This window comes from Perna viridis, chromosome 10 (assembly GCF_037379345.1).
Source record: "Perna viridis isolate PV_CMFRI_1.1 ecotype Kerala chromosome 10, ASM3737934v1, whole genome shotgun sequence".
Classification (NCBI taxonomy): Eukaryota; Metazoa; Mollusca; class Bivalvia; order Mytilida; family Mytilidae; genus Perna; species Perna viridis.
Window position 1 is genome coordinate 8139494 of NC_142454.1, and position 18060 is coordinate 8157553.

General features: G+C 33.7%; 1 protein-coding gene across 1 annotated transcript in view; it reads right to left on the reverse strand.

Annotated features, from left to right (window-relative positions):
• LOC148604380 (sodium- and chloride-dependent glycine transporter 1-like) overlaps positions 1-13328 on the reverse strand; it is a 46539-nt gene extending 33211 nt beyond the window's left edge. Inside the window, exons 1-3 of the mRNA XM_088551079.1 lie at positions 13213-13328; positions 10085-10268; positions 7722-7853 (exon numbers count right to left, since the gene is read on the reverse strand). Of these exons, the coding sequence (XP_088407205.1) occupies positions 7722-7853; positions 10085-10268; positions 13213-13239 (343 nt within the window). The 5' untranslated portion in view covers positions 13240-13328. The remainder of the gene's footprint in view (positions 1-7721; positions 7854-10084; positions 10269-13212) is intronic.
• Positions 13329-18060: the final 4732 nt, after the last annotated feature.

Genomic DNA, 18060 nt, shown 5'->3' on the forward strand with positions numbered 1-18060 from the left:
ACAAGAATAATTTATAGTCGAACTGAGCATTTAGTACAAAATAAAAATAATTTGCCAACAATTGTAAGAAAAAGAAAGACAGATAGATCATGTCCTTTTAAAAGTGGCTTTCTGTTAAATACTGTAATGATTCACTTGAACACCCATGAACAACTGTGGTCATTACTTGTATGTATGGATCACTTTCTTAGAAAAGATCTTGAAAACATAGAACTATTTGCAATTTAGACATGATAATTTAACATTGTTGCTTCTTGATAAATATTAAGGTCATTTAAGGTAATTAATTTTTAAGGTTATTTATGGTAATTAATTTCTAAATGTGGAAAGCTATAATTCTTCATAAACCACACAATTGTAGATCACTTTACAATGTGGAAACAAAGTATGCAAACACATGTACTACTATGTTCATACATTATTATTCAACTTTTTAGTGTTTGTCCTACAGACAGGAAATATAAGAAATTTTCTGCAGATTAAATTCTTCACTACAACTGGCTGACATTTAGACTGCCCTTTCCATCACCTTTGAATATTGATTTTTCTCAGTATCTTTCCATGAATCATAGTTTGTTCTAATTATAACTTATAGAGATTCATCTATACATGTACTGAACACATGATCTAAAATTTGCATCACTATAGTTTGAAATGATTTACAATGTAAAGTAAGTACAATATGTACTTGTACTGGGGGTGGATCCTGGATTTCAGGTCAGGGTGGCCTTAATATAATAAGGCAAAAAAAATAATAATTTCCCTACCTACATGTGTATCTACCCTATTTTTTCTACCTAGTAGTAGGAAACAATACTTTTTTAGGCCTTAAAGGCCAAGCAAAGGGTAGAAGGGAAATTTTGTGGGGGTAGAATATATGAAAAATAAAGATTTTATTTTATGTGGGGTTTACATGAATGTTTAGTACATGATTTGTAAAACATACATGTAAAATTAACAATAAAATTAATACAGGACTTATTTTCACAAACTAGAAAAGGTTTTGTAAATGATCATATTGAGCTATACATGTACATTGTATACTTCATAGTAATTACATTCATGTTATGGTACACTGAATGGGTGAAACTTTATAACAGGATTATCATCACACATTACTATTTGTCTGGCCTTAGGACACCCATGTGAAAGCTACAAATAGAGATACCAAGAAGCAGGAAATCTAAAATGATTACAGAGTTAATCTTAGGCTTTGTAAATTGTTTGTTTACTCAAATCAAAGGATTTACTGTGGTAGACCATCAGTTAGGTAAATATTTGGCCTGGTCTGTTACTTTAGGGCATACTAGAAAAGATGGAATTAAACATTTAAATAAAATGTTTTGTAGGGAACAGCTTGATAGTCTGAACCCTTAACAGTTGGGATAAGTATGGACACACCATTCAAGCTTTATTTGCAATTAAACATTTGACACTGTAAAAGAATTTTAACCAGAATCTAAGTGGTCCCTTTTCACCCCTTATTCCTCAATACGCAATACCTAAAAATTCAATCCCAGCCTTCCTCTGGGGAGTACGGCACCTTGTGTTAAAGATCCATCTACTAATTTTACTCGTTATTAATTGTACATAAGGAAAATGCTTGTTTCTGGCTCCCTTTTTTCGACTCATTCCTTATCACTTCTAGTCACAACCCAAAAAATCAATCTCAGTGATGCTTCTGTAGTATGGCACCTTGCAGTAAAATTTCATAGAGATCAATTCACTTGAATTGACTTGTTGTCCTGGCATCATGAAAATACTGGTTTCTAGCCCCTTTTTTTGCTCCTCATTCCTTAAAAAATTAAGTCAAAAGCCCTCAAATTAATCCCTGCATTCTCTTGATGACATGGGACATTGCGGTACAATATTTAAGAAATCTATTCACTTATTGTCCTGGCAATGTCGGGACATCAGGAAATTCTTGTGTTTTTGGCCACTTTTTTGGACCCTAATTTCTAAATGGGTCAAACTCGCAACACCCAATCAATCCAAGCCTTCCTTTTGTGTTATGGCACCTTTTAAAACGATGGCACCTTTTAAAACGATCCATACACTTATACTCAAGTTGTTGTGCAGACATGAAAATGTCGGCAATGACAGCATGTTACCATTATTTAGATGCAAATTTTTTGTGGTCGGTGCATATAAAAATGAATAAATTGTGCAACATACATGTACAACTGTTTATGATAACTGCAGGAATTTATTTATATAGGATCCATGTATTTAATCTCCATCGACATTCCAAAGCATTGGGAGTACAATTACATAAAGGCTTTAACAGCTCTTTACCACTGAACAAAAAATGACTTGTCACAAAAATCTTGCCCATAAGTTAACAATAGTTCCCAAATTCTAGGTTTATCTTGGACATTGCATGCTATAAGTTGTGTTCTAAATGAATGAAGAAGATATACATTGCAATTAAGACAAGACTACAAATAACCATTGTGTTTTTCAAGAACACACACAAATAAAATAAATGGCCATGTTTCCTTTGACAAGATTGAAACATATAGAGTTTAACCTATGAATGTATATTTATAACCATGTCAACATATGTATAATGCAGTTGTATACCACAAATTACATTGTATCTTGCCATGGCCTTAGTTTCATACAAAAACAACACTGATGTCTTCCTTCAGACAGTTCAAGGACATTTTTCTTGTTTAAACACATCAATCATGTGATGCTAGGACTCATTTATGTAATGCATGTATTTAAACAATGTAGGTCTCTGTACTAGGTACTGCCATGATAATACATGCAAATGAATTACATGTGGTACATCTTGTATATCTTCCTTAGTACTCTATGTAATGCATATGAATTTTGAAGTCAAAATGTTACCCTTTCACAAAAAGTTACTTATGGAAAATAAAATTGCATACAAGTACATTTATACATGTACATTCATGTTAAGTAAATTTCTTCATGTACATGTACAATGTACATGTATTGTTTATAGAAGAACTTTGGGAAACTTGAACTTTGATAGTTTATTGATTTTCTTTGAGAGAAATTCATTCATTCAATCAAAATATGATCATACAAATGGTAAATATGTATCAAATGATAATGAACATCAACATAAAATAACAAACATAACAAGTTAAGCAGAAATAGTCATTGATTTGTTTGGACACAATACTAATATCCAGTAATTATGTATACAATAAATCATAGACACTTGATGTGCTTATCTATTCTTCCATGTATCTTCACCATAATGTCAAGAGGGGATGCCCTGATCAGCTTAATTGACTATATATGACTAAATTACTTCGATTTTATACAACTTTACAGCATACTCTAAAACATGGCTTGTCTACACCAGCCTAGCCTGGCTTGGCCTGACTTTTAGTTTCACCAGACATAACTAGACATCGCAACTGACATGACTAATTGCCTCTTGAACCCTGTTCATCTGGGGACCAATGTGGACATATGTTTCATATTGGACACAATTTAAAGGTGGATAGACTAAGCACTTTTGACACACTATTCTCTGTTGAGAACACAATAACAGAATGCATGTGTATGACTACTGTGAAAGTATTCATGTTCGTGGGGTACCAATTTTCATGGTTTTCGTGGATGGGCCAAAAAAAACTAAATTAGGTTCTCAACAAAAAACAGATTTCCATTGATGTGTATTCTGAAAACCTCAAAACAACAAATTCAAGAATCCATGAACTTGAGTTTCTTCCCTAATCCATGAATACTAGTATCCACGAATAAAAGTTCTTTCACTGTAACTCCTGACAATATGCACATTTCCATATGGTAATCTAACAGTCCATTGAGTTTCATGGAAGAGTAATCAAGGGAACCAAGGTTATAGTGGTAATCAAAGAGTAATCAAGGGAACCAAGGTTATAGTGGTAATCAAAGAGTAATCAAGGGAACCAAGGTTATAGTGGTAATCAAAAGAATGTAATCCCAGGACAAAGACCAGATACTGAAAACAGACATACACAACAAAGAACATAAAGTAACTAAAATCATACATACAAAGTAACAAAAGCAAATGAGCAACTCGGACTCCATTAAAAACTGGGAGCATGGACCAGGTGCACCAATAGGGTAAGTGTCCTCTGCTTTTCTAGAAACACTCGCCGAGTTGCTCATAAAAAGTCAAGTCCTGGGTAGTCGAAAGAGGAATGAAAAGTATGATATGATGAACAAATCACTTTTCACAGCGCAGATGGACACACCGTAACAATCCTCGAGTTCATGATGACGACTTCAACCTTGTCGCAACATAACCCTGTTCAAGAAGCCTATTTGTTAGAATTCTAGCCTGATACAAAAAGCCTGCATAATTTTGGCAAGCTCTGGCATAACATATGAGTTGTGATATGAACACTCCATACGCAGGTGCTGAAGGGATGTTGCCACAGATGAAAGGAAAGTTGACAATTCTGAATGAAAAGTCATCATGTTTGTTGTAAAGTTTGGTCAATAGTTTTCTTTTACCGTTGATTTCTAAGTGTAGGTCAAGATATGAGGCTGACTTCACAGTGTCTGTAGTATCCTTTATCTCAAGTTCTTTGGGGTAGATGCGATGTATCAAATCTCCAAAATTACGATTGTTTAAAGATAAAACGTCATCTATATAGCAGAAACTGAGATTAAAGGATCTTGCTAAACAATATTCTTTCTTTCTTTCGGAACAGATCACTATAAAGTCAGCCTCACAAGAGTGAAGGAAAAGGTCAGCAAGTAGAGGAGCACAATTTGTGCCCATTGGAATGCTAATCGTTTGTTGAAAAACGCATCCACCACACTGGACAAATATGCTGTCGATTAAAAATTCCAGAATTTTGTAAACATCTTCTTCTGTATATTTGGAAGATGATTTGGAAATACTTCTTACACTGTATGAGGAATCTCTACCAAGAACTATTATTTGTATCTAGGTGTACCATCCTTTTCGGAAAAAACAACGATGTATAATGTTTTTAAGTCGGGCTTTTAATTGAGTATGGGGAATAGAAGTATACAGTGTTAAAAAATCATAGGTATTAATGCTATTACATTCTGATAATAGTCTTGAATTGATTGACTCCAAAAAATCTTTGGAATTTTTCTGGATCCACATTGAATTAATACCACTACGGGAGTAACAAGTGTTGTGGTAGGATTGCAGACCCTCTTTGACAGCTGTGAGTATAGAAGTTAAAAGTTTTGAAAGAGGTTTGGTGGTACATTTTGCAGATCAAGCTATGTAACATTGTTTGTATGAATTCTTGTGGAGTTTAGGAATCCAGTAAATAGACAGTAAATCACAATCATCGTCCTTGGTAGATAGACCAAAAGAGGATAGCACAGATTTATGTACAATCCTGCAAGTCATTGAGGAGGAGTTGTGGACAACATTTTGAGACCCAAGTTTTGCTGAAAAAAATGCTGAAGTCAAACAGTTGACATTTCTACAATTTTTGTCCAAACATACAACCATGACAGTATGCACATCTCCAGCAGGTTATGTCACATCCAAAAAAGTTAAATTAAAGTTATGTTTATTCGCTGTTCACTGACAAACCCAATTTGAAGGGCCCAACCAAAATTATTTTATTGCCAAATATCAGATATTTTTTTTCATGGCACTCTAGGTGCCCCGGCAAACACTCAACAGTAACACAAACAATAACTAAAGACCTAAACCTAGTGCTAATGATGTTATGATAGGTCGAGCAGTAACACTGTCAACATTCACTAGTAAATGTTACTGGTCTGACATTGTCGGTTTTGTTGGATATCAAATTAACAGTTTGTTCCATTCTATTAGATCATTTGATATCTATTTCAAATTCTCGTGTCCATATATCAAATATTGATAAAAGATTGAGAAAGATGTATTATGATTCAGGAACATTACCATAACAAATTAGCATATCAATGATATACCGTATTTTGGTGTGTATAGTGCACAGTGCAATTTTGAAGGTCTAAACATGTGAAAAAAAAGTTTTTTAGACTTACATGTACAAATGTAGGTTGCAGTAAAATTTTGTAAGACAAAAAATTGATATTTTGCACTTGATCAGTCAATTTATTTACCTTGATGCGATATTTCCTATGAAAATGTGAAGGAAAGAAACTTCTATGCAGACTTAAACATCATGTAAACATCAGTAGCTACATAAACTTTGATAATTTTAATTTTGAAGCATGATAAAATTGACACAGGTTGTATGAAATGGCTTATAAAACAAAACTGAAAGTTGGAAAAATGAGACGTTTCTGGTTTTGGTTGTAACTCAAAGTTCACAATTTTTCACTTAAAAACATACTTTTAAGAAAGAAAATTGTAAGAAACAATCAAAATAAGTATCACAATAATCATTTTCAGCTGTAAAAGCATTTGATAAGGAGGGTTTGACAATAAAAGGAATTAGTTACTTTTTGGTTTTTAGTTGTTTCATATTAATTTCTAACCATGTTTTATAAGAAGGAAATATTGTACAACTTTTGTTTGAAACATGTAATTAAGTCATTTGAACATGATTTGAAGAAAATATCACTAAAAAATTAATGCTTAAAGATGTATTTGATGATTAGATAAAATTTCTTTCAGTAACATTTCACTTCCGGTTTGTTTGTTTACATTACACAATGTCTTTTCATGCACCAAAGTCTTTAACTTTAATTTTGTGGCTAATTCTTATGTATTGATATATAATATGCATCCCCATGTTCTGGAAATAATTTCTATGTAAAAATGTGTACATAATATACACCAAGATACAGTAACTGATACACACTTTTTTGTATAACTTCATAAACAACAAAGAAATAAGGATAATAAAATAACAAGTCATCAAAGATACGGAGACTAGCTTACTACCTCGCATATGTCAAATCCCTTATACATTTAATTCTGCATTTCTTCCTCTCCAAAAATTTCAATAAAATAACATTTTTTCCCTACCTACTGACCCAAGCCTCAAACTATTGGGTAGGGGAACAGCAAACAAACATATTTTAATATTTGGCCTTGAAGCAAACTATTCTCTTTCACTCAAGTTCTCATCCCAAAATTAGTAAAAAATACTTGTTTCTAACCTCTTTAGAACCCCTTATTCTTACTTGGCTCAAGTCACAAACCAAAAATTCAATCCCAGTCTTCCTTTTATTGTATGGCACCTTTTAATAAAATTCATATGATATTCATTCACTATTTACTTAAGTTATTAAACAGATATAAGGAAAATGTTTGTTTCAGGCCCCTTTTGGCCCTAATTCATACAAGATACAAGTCATAACCCATAAAATCAATCCTAGTCTTCCTTTTGTGATATTGCACATTGTAATACAATTTCAAAGAAATTCATTCACTAAAAGTCAAGTTATTGTCTAGACATCAGGAAAATGCACATTTCGGTGCCCCTTTAAAGCCCATAATAAATCAATCTAATTCTGACCATTGTGGTAAGAATATTTTGGAACAATATCATAAACTTTCCTCTGCTTTCACTAAAGTTATATAGTTAAATTCTATAAAATGCTTGTTCTAAGCCCGTTTTTGGTCCCTCAGTTCTAAAATGGTTGGGGCCATAACCCCTAAAATCAGTACCAACCTCCCTTCGTGGTTTGGAACCTACATGTCATTATAAAATTTTGTAAAGATTAACCAACTAAAACTCAAATTATCAAAGTGTCCCGGATGACGACAGTGCCATACCAAGCTTAAACAACAGTAAATATACCTTTAAACAGAGGTGACATCCTCCATACTGTGATGGGACTAAGACTTGCAAATTGGCCATAACTGACCTCCATGAAAAACAATGGCAATCCACATAGCACCAAAAACAGCACATAAGGTATCAGAAAAGCACCTGTAAAATATAATATGATTTTGATTAATAGAGTAAATTAGACTTGCTCGAATAAGAACCCCAAGAATCTCAATTTTTGTTAAATTCTAACAGTTTAATTATGATTCCTTTGGACCACATCATAAACTAATATGTAAATGAGATTCCACAAACACTTTTCATCACCTGCATTATTTTTTCCCTTGTCCCCTATTCCCAATCAGTTACTGAATATATTCATGTATAAGTTGGATTTTTGGGAGTAAATTTTGAGTTGTTAAGAGGGGTTCTGACTTATAAGCAAGGTCTTGGTCGTGGGTTAAAAATCATAGTCGGAGCAAGTGGGAGAATCAAGGTATTGACACGAATGACACCAGTCAGATCGGTGCCGTATTTGTGTATTGTAGAAGTCGATCTATATGTTATATTTGATATTGTTGTGTATTCTTATAAAGTGATGAAATAAATGAATACTTGCAGTTTTATTTTTATTATGCCTTACAACTACACTATCTGTACTAAAATTTGTACTTCCTATATAGTTTCTCGTGTTTGTTATTTTTACTTGCATGTCACATGGTAGTTGAATATATCCGAATACCAAAACGATGGCATGAAACTTGACTAAGCGATGTACCATAGTTTACAAGTAATATTTGCAATGCTAAGAAAAAATTATTAAGAAGACGTTATCATTATTGGTAATTTCATAACAATATAACGATAATAGGTATGGTGTCAAAGAAAACTGTCTTGATTGACTTGATTGAAAAGAAAACAATTTAAGATGATTACCAGGTAAAAAGGTGTTATGACATTAATGAGCAATCAATCCTTTGATCACCTTAATGGGTAATTAATTTATCAAAATCTTTTGATCTCAATAGGTTTCCAAGTTTCCATTACAAAAATTGTTCTTCCCAGTTCTTACTTTTTTACTTATTGTATTCTGGTCATTAGTTGTATAAACAAATTATCGTAAAATAGCAGTCATGCTTGCTTGGGTCACCAGTAAACATTGATGATGACGACTCAAATGGCTTGTTATATTTATTATCTAAATCATTTCAAATATGTACAGAGCAATTTGATTTAAAAAAAAATCATACACATGTTTATGTTGATCAGATACAACAACATACACCCCGGATGTAAAAAATACTGCATCAAAAAACAAAAACGACAACAAACACAAGATCATTCTTCATATTTTCCATAAAAAATTGTGCCCTTCCTTACAATTTCACCGATTGCTGTACCTGTAAAAATTCAGTCCGAGTTCAGTCAAACTTATATGCAGATCAAGGCTAGATTCCAGAATTTTTGGGCTACGAAGGGGATTCTGACTTGTATGCAGATCAACTTACACGCAAGTATATACGGTTAGGCCATATGGCCTGCAACCCCAAAGTTCTATCAGCAGTTGTATAAAAATAATATGATCAATCTTTGTATACATTTGTATGTGTGTGTTTATGGTGCGGGGTCTACCTTTGAAGGAAAGACAGCTGATTAAATTGTTCACATAACATTCATTTATTTGAACAAAATTATTCAATACAAAGTCTGTATGCTATACAGTTGTGTTGTCATTTAAAGGTGAAGGTTGAGAGTACTGTATACATTTTATGATCAACCTTCAAATATTTTAAACACCAATACAATAACTAGGACATAACAATTTACTGTTTAAAAAGGTTAAGGCCAAGAAAAAAAAACGTGTTCTCTAAAAAAAAAACTTGGATTGGTGGGTCGGCAAACTGGCTTGATTTTTTTTCAAGTTTTCAACTGGTTTGTGTTGGAGACACATCCCTACTTCAATAGAGCTGGTCAGAAAATGGCAAAAAAATAGGAAAGGAAGGGTAAGTCTAAACACAGGTATTTTTTTAAGCCTAAAACACATAAAACTATATTTTTGGGTAGGAGATGGAGGACTGGGAAAGAAAAAAAAATCTGGCACTGAAAAAGAACAATATGCCAGGTTTGGGTTCACAATTCTCCATTAGATAAGAATATTATTTTACATTTTCTTGCATTAATCTATTAATCATATAGAACACAATAATCTGGAAGCCCCCACCTTAAAATCTGGAACCAATAATTGCTTGCATTAAATTTTCCTTTTTATATGAAATCTACCGCAAATATGTTTTTGCCATGGCCTTTATTTCTGTTTACAACTCCTAAGCTGAAATCTTGGATCCATCCTGGTATAAGTAAATGTAATATTAAATTAAACATTCATTCCATACCTCCACCACTTTTATAACAAAGATAAGGGAAGCGCCAGATGTTGCCTAGTCCAACAGCATAACCAATACAGGACAGTAGGAAGTCCAGTCGACCTATCCAATTTCCTCTCTCTGCATTTTCATCTCCACTTTCAAGACTAGATTCACTATTGATGGGACTTGCATCACTGGATTCCAGTGCTTTCTGTAAATTACAAAGTGGTTGGTAATGATAACATGACATATAGAACATATTTTATACATGTAGATATATATACATGTACACGAAAATTAAATAATCTTAGCGAATGCGCTCATGTATCCCATGCATTTACATATTGAACTCTAAAATAAAAAGTATTTGACAAGAAAGAAAGCTCAAAGGGCCTTAATTCATAGAAAATCTCAACCAAACATAACCTTGATCTGTAATTCATCATGATATAAATGTACATTGTACACTCACATACCAAAAATCAACACAATATCTGAAAGTGTTTAGAACAAATATTACCACAATATCTGAAAGTGTTTAGAACAAAAATCAGAAAACTTAATTTTGTAAAATTTTACAGTAAAAAACAGCAGAGCTTGATCTGTACCTCGTCATAGCAGAATCATATACCAAAAATCAGCTCAAAATCTGCAAGCATCTAGAAAAAAAAACTTGGAAACAGTAATTTTGTAAAATTTGCTGGTCCAAGGCCCTAACTTGGGTAAATATCAGCATAGCAGAACAAAACATAAACTTGATCTGTATTTCAACATGGCAGACCACATACCAAAAATCAGCTTAATATCTGCAAGCATATAGTACAACAGTCTGGTAAACTTTTATTTTTGTAAAATTTGTTAAGTCCAAGACCAGTAATTTGGTTTAAAAATCAAAGGAGCGGAACGAAACTTAAAGTTGATCAAAAACTCATCATGGTAGACTCACATTCCAAAACTCAGCTCAATATCTGCAAGCATTTAGAAAAAAAGTCCATAAAACTGCTATATTAGTCCAAGGCCCACAAATTCAGTAAAAATTGGCAAAGCATAGTAAAAAGTTAACTTGATCTGTAACTCATCATGGTTAACTCACATACCAAAAATCAGTTTAATATAGACAAGCATTTAGACAAAAAAATCAGAAAACTCATCATAGACTGATGGACAGTTCAAAAACATATTCTCCACAACTACTTTGTGAGGGGTATAAAAATTAACATTGTTTACAAATGTATGTGAACTTTAATTATGTACATGGTCATGCTATAATGTGTATTTAAGCATTTACAGGGATATTGTTGGCCATTTTCAAAACTACATGTACATGTACCTTGCACTTGCAACACACAAGAACTAGAAGTTCAAATAGAAAAAACACAGCACAAAGTTCCTAAGAACAAAGGGTAAAATTCACTTTAGGTTTTCCAGAAAGGTTAGCAGTGCTGAACATTGAGGGTCAAGTCTGGGGTGAAAGGGGAAGGTTCAGAGGCTGCTTGTCACTTTGGAAAAAGACATTCCATATCAATAAATTGGCAAATACACTGAATTTTCAAAGCCAGTCAATCAGGCCATTGCAAGAACTTTAGAACTTAATTGGTAAAGAAAGGAGCCATTGGGTAAGTCACTAAGTCTTGTCTAGCTGATACATGTATCAGTGGCAGATCCAGAAATTCTGAAATGAAGTGCTCTGACAACTGGCATAATGGGGAAGATGGCCTCCCTAGTGATTTTTTAATTCTAGCAAAACTACCTAAGTACATTTGTAGGGTAGGGATGGCCTCATAGCAATGTTTTTTGTTGGTATGGCATGAGATACCTGATATTCTTCTAAAAAATTTTAAAAAAAAAGTATTTTACTCCCTATTATTAGAGCAAGGCATCAATTCAGCTGAACTAATGAGATTTAGGCGCTATATGTCACTGCAGTCAAAAAACACACCAAATCTAATTGTTTGTAGCCATACACGTGTATGACTTGTTGCTTTCAATTTCCCAATTTTGTAGACATACAATATACATGCAGTTGACATTTTATAGTGAGCGCCACAAAGGGGTGTAAGCTCTACCGTTATTACGTGTACTTTCTAAATTTCCCTTAAGGTGCCCCAATATACTACGGAAAAAAAATCATGCCCCGGAAGTAACAAAAAATGACTGTCGTTACGGAGAAAATTCCTCATTTCCTTCAATCAAAACACACAAAATAATATACATACATGTAGGTTGAGATTACGTTTCTGTAAAAATAAATTCATCCCCTTTCCCTTCGCTCTCAAAATTGTCAATGGGGTTGGAAATTTGGAGAAAAATTGTTCAAGATATTCATTTATTATAAAAAAAAAAACTCCCCCATTAATTAACAAGACAAATTTTCAAATAGAAATATTGATATTGCTTGCTGCTAAAATGTAAATAAAAATATTGCACTTGCAAAGCAAAAAATTTCATCCAGGTCAACCCCCTTCCCTCTTTGCTTTGTCCTTTATTATTGTACGAGTCTAACACAGAGGGTACATGTATAGTAAAGCTCATGGTGCTCGCAGATTTAAGCAATGACTAACACCATATTATGGGGGGGGGGGTGTTGCCTCTTCGACATAAAAACGTATTCACCATATCCATTCATGTTATATTGTTTCTCCATAGTTGGAACTACATGTACATGTACAATGTACAAAAAAATGTATAATATGGATCAAGGGAACAGGCCTTTTCCTTTCACTCCATTAGTAAGATTCAAGTATGATTGATTGTAAAGAGAAAAAATGGAAATCACTAGAACAACCAGTGAATCGACCAAAGACTATAAAAAAATGTATCGTTTTGACAATAGTCTTTGTTTCCTTTTCATTATACATGTATGGTATTCCTGGTAGATGTCCTTGGACCCTAAAAATCCCCCCTTTTTTCCACTTTTCTCTTTTTCGCTGACAATGTTTTCACTGTATATTCGACAATGCTGTATCAATATACACTTGTAACAACCATTACAGTCATAAACTTAGTACAGTGTTGGCGTCTGTCAACGATGGGCCCTAAATTTCTACTTCTTTTAACTTTTTGTCATAAAAATTACTTAAATTTAATTTAATTAACATAGTCTTATCGTAACAATATAACGATAAAAAGCTTAAAATATTATAGGAATAATTTACCTCTTTTTCTTTCACGTATTTTTCCATTGTTACCGATACAGATTACATGTGCTTCCTCAGTTCGATCAATGAATGAAGTGATCAAATTACCAACCGCTAGGATTGGAATTAAAAGGCATGCTGTAAATTATGGATTGTTTCCCGCCAAAAAAAAATCATTTTTTTTAACATTGAATGGATTTAACCTGACTTTTTATGATCTGTATTCTTCTTATATTTTTCCATACGTTGCTGGAGTTTTGTGTCAGCTTTTGTTTTTTTATAATGGCGTTTATTTGATTTGATTCGGTTTTGGCTTTGTTCTGCTTTCCGAGACTTGTATAACTACAAGTCTATGTCATTTTTTTGTTACGAACGCTCAGATAAAGTTCAATCACATCCTCATTTGTTTATGTGAACTATCAGCTTAAACGTTTAATTTTGATTAAGAAACAACCACTGGGCGGATTCAGGCGGGGCGAGGCGGGCGTGCGCCCCCTCTAAATTTTGCAAAGCATGGGTTGTCAGTGGTAAATTTAGGCGGTTTTTGGTTAAAACTAAATTCTCGCTAATTTTACCACAAAAGATGTCTACATTGCATCCACTCTAGAAGAATATTTCAAAAATTTAACATAAATTAATCGTCTACATAAAAGTTAACGATCCACTATTACGGGATGATGGATCGTTAAAAACGGTGCAAAACATAACAATAAATTAAATAAACGTCTAAATATGTTTAACATCACAAAAAAATGGTAAAATTTACATTGAATATTTCGGATAACCGATATCCTTCTTCAGCATAAAACTAAAAAAGTTCAAGATCAAAACATAGAGTCAGAGGCTGAATCACGTACCCTGTGGATGACTGTACCTTTATCAAAAGTACACATTATATGCAAATGACAAAGAATCTGAATGAAAATAACAAAGGGGGTGTTTTTAATCAAAATTAAGAAATGAATTATCCATACAGCATGCCTCGTTGGGCCAACGTTGGCTGATGGTTGGATCGTTGGCTTTTACTTGGCCCAATGTAGTTGTCCGTAGTAATGGAAATATTTCTTCTTGATTTATTTTTAACCAAAATGGTTTTTACTTGACAACCAAATGATTAAACACGACATTTTGAAATTTTAAATACTTTCATATCATAAAACGGTTCTATGTTGGCCCAATGTTGGTCCAACGTTGGCCAAACTGTATTTGAACAATCATTTCATTTTAGGTTTCTCTTTAAAAATTTGTTTTAGAAGCGAATTCTTTTGATTTTAAATCAAAACCATGATTACATGAACTGCATTATTCTACATTTGTTCAACCCAGAGCCAACAGTGAGCCAACACTGAACCAACATTGAACCAACGGCGAAACGACTTTGGTAACAAACATGTTAAAAAAGACTTAATATTATTCTTGATGCAAAAATTAATGTCGATCTCAAGAAAGTAAAACTAGAAAGCAAATCCGGATGTATGAAAGCAAATATTGTATAGCATCTAAACTGCGATACTAAGTTGGGCCAATGTTGGCCCAACGTTGAAACACCAACATATATATATTTATTAATATAACTTTTGCTTCTTTCAAAAAAGTATTGTTGGCTCTTTCTCGAATAATGTTAACTGCATGTTTAATTTTCATGCAACAAGTATTCGCGTTTAATATTTATAATTTAATAAAAAAAATTATAATGAATAACCAAATCTAATTTATGATAACAATAGTGTACATGATTAACTCCCCCTATGCAGCTTTGTAACTGAGAGCATAATACACCTTTTACAAAACAAAAGTTGTCGTTCATTTTGAACAATTATACATATTTTCAATGTAAATTCATTCTAAACACAAAACAATGACAGGTATTATCATTTGACTATTCAATACAAAAACAAAATTGCAAAATCTGCTAATGTTATAATAATTTTTTCTTGTTTTAATCTTGTAAACTACAACAGCTTGTCAATGGTATATTCGTAATGTAAAGAATTTATATGATAAACTGAGGGGAAAAGTGAGCGCTTACTCTGAAGGAGTGCACAGCATCAGCACTCTGCGACATGACCAGGAAATACCTAATAAAATAATGTTCAAATATCTTAAGGAATACAATCTGACCATATGGTTGGGTTAACGTTGGGCTTATGTTGGGCCAACATTGGGGATTCGTAGTGTCAAAGTCGGCATTACGTTGGGCCAACGTTGGCCCAACTATTGTTTGAATCCGTTGGGCCTACGTTGGCTCTCTTTGCACTTACAACGTTGAGCCAACATTGGGTACTCTATCTTGGCCCAACGTGAATAACTCCGTTGAACCAACGTTGGCCCAACGTAGGAATGCTGTCTGGGTAACTGTGGAAAACAATTAAGAAAAGTTAAAATATAGTAGTAGTACGGTGTATTGATGTATAGCATGCAGTGTTGTACCAGCCTTAGACCAAGACCTAAAAATGAATTATTTTTTCTCGTTCATTCCATCTGGAGAAGTTGTTTGTAATTTTTTCATCCAAAAGCTTTCCCGAGACACTCTTCTACATTTTGACCAGTTTTTATTATGTTCAATGATCGTAACAACGATGTTGTGGAGATCCTCCTGGGTGTGTCCGGCAGATCTCAAATGGCAACTTAGAGGAAGGTCTGATTTGCATTCGTAGTCACTGCGATGACTATTTCATGCGCCTGTTGAAAGGTAGTTCTGTTTTGCCAACGTACTGCATACCACATCAGCACTGGAGAAGGTGTATGGTATTTTCGGTTTTGCAAGTCACGTCGCAAAAATGGCAAAGTCCTTTCCAGTGCAGTATCTGGGTACAGGTCTTACATCTTTTATCTCAACATGGTGGATACTGACCCGTTGTATTTTGTTTGGGATGAGATAAAATCTCTGTTCTTAGTAGGACATCTCTTAGACTTCTAGCTCTACGATGAGACTTTGGAATTCACCATGTGAGACGTGATCATTTGTCTTCCAGGGTTGTCTGCCCCGTAGCGGAAAACATTTTTTTGTAAAATTTCTTAAACCGTTTTAGATACACACAAACCGAAACCTCCATATTGTTCAGAAACAGGGGGCAGTACTATTTGACAAGGTTTCGGAAAGATTTGAGGTTTCCCTGGTTACGCGATTTCGCGACCTAAAATGAAATTATTCGGTTGTCACTAAACTTTGAAACCATAAGTCATACTGTTATACTGAAAAGCCACATTGTTTCAACATTGTTGTGTCAACTAACATGATGGAGACAAATTACCCACACATGTTAACACTATTCATACACTTATCTAATAAATTACAAATATGATTTAAAAGTACACGTCTTGTGATTTATTTTGACTACTTTTGATCATCAGACACACAGATTATCTATTTCCGATGCATAGATCTACTTTCATTGTGTATTTTTTTAGCACTACATAGAGGATGGCCATTTGACCTGGATAATTAAGAGTACCTTTACTTTTGATATTTTATAATTAACTCCCTTTGCTTTATTCTATGATAATGAAAACTATTATTTAGTATTGTGATCAATGACAGTTTTGATGAAATTAACAGAAAAAATAATTCATTACTAATGTTACTACTAAACTGCTGTTTCTTATTAGATTAATTAATATTTTGTATATTTAATAATTGTCAGAAACCTCACCATTTAGAATGTATCCCTGAAATAAGTTATCTTGTCTCATCCCCATAATGGGCATATATCATAATGTAGCAACCTAGACAGTGCTGGTCTATGTTAAGAGGTAAATGGCTTATGGTCAAGTACTTCAGGGCAGTATATGTATTAAATGGATAGGAAAGACATAAAAATTGGTCTTGAACAATTGACCTTTTTAATTATATTTCTATTTCCACTGTACCTCAACAATACTCCTAGATATACCAACTCCTCACACAATTCTGTTGGATTGTCCTATATAAACCATTTCTCATCTAGCATTACACAATCTCTTTTTCGAAAAAAAAAACAATATTTGTTTCTGATCAGTTTATACTCAAGTTATATTCGCACGAGTAAGACTAGTGTTCATAGCTTCAATTTATACTTTCGTCTAAAAATCACTGTACAATCAGCGTTCATCATTAAGCATCTGTAATTCATAAGGAATGCACCCTTGTTTTATCAGGATTTCAACATCGTTAACATATAAAGCATATAAAAAGGTAATAAACCACTGCCCCAGGTGGTGGAATGGGGTACCCCTGGCGTGTTACATGCTGGGATTGTCAGGCTTTAATACGGAAAAACCTGACCGCAAACCATAGTGGTGCACCGTGTTGGGAAAGATGCCACGTTCCTCGCACGTTAAAGAACCCTGCTGTGGTATTCGATAGGAGTTGGAACCTTTGCGCTCCGCCACAGGAGACTAAATTCCCCAAGCCTACCCATGCCCCCTTTTCTAGTAGCAATCAAAATTAGTCGACCATATTATCCTTGTGTCCCATCCCTTTTTTCATTTCATCATCATTCATGTTCACCGCCTGAATATAGCTGAAATATTGCTGCTCGGGCGTTAAACTCCAACAATCAATCAATATTATTGTGAATACATTGATTCCATTAGATTTAAAAACTTCCCTAATATACCACACTTAACAAGTCTAAACCATAATGTTGGATGATTAACACTGTCCAGGGGCGAATCCAGGATTTTAGATAAGGGGGGCGCACAGTTAAAATTTCGCCGAGTGGAGCGAGGCGAAAATATTTTGAGGTTAATTTTTTGAAATATTCTTCTAGAGTGGGCGCTATGTAGATATCTTTTTATGGAAAAATTAGTGAGAAATTAAACTTTCAACTTAAAATCGCCTAAATCTACCCCTTGCAATTTTTTTTTGGGGGGGGGGCATGCCCG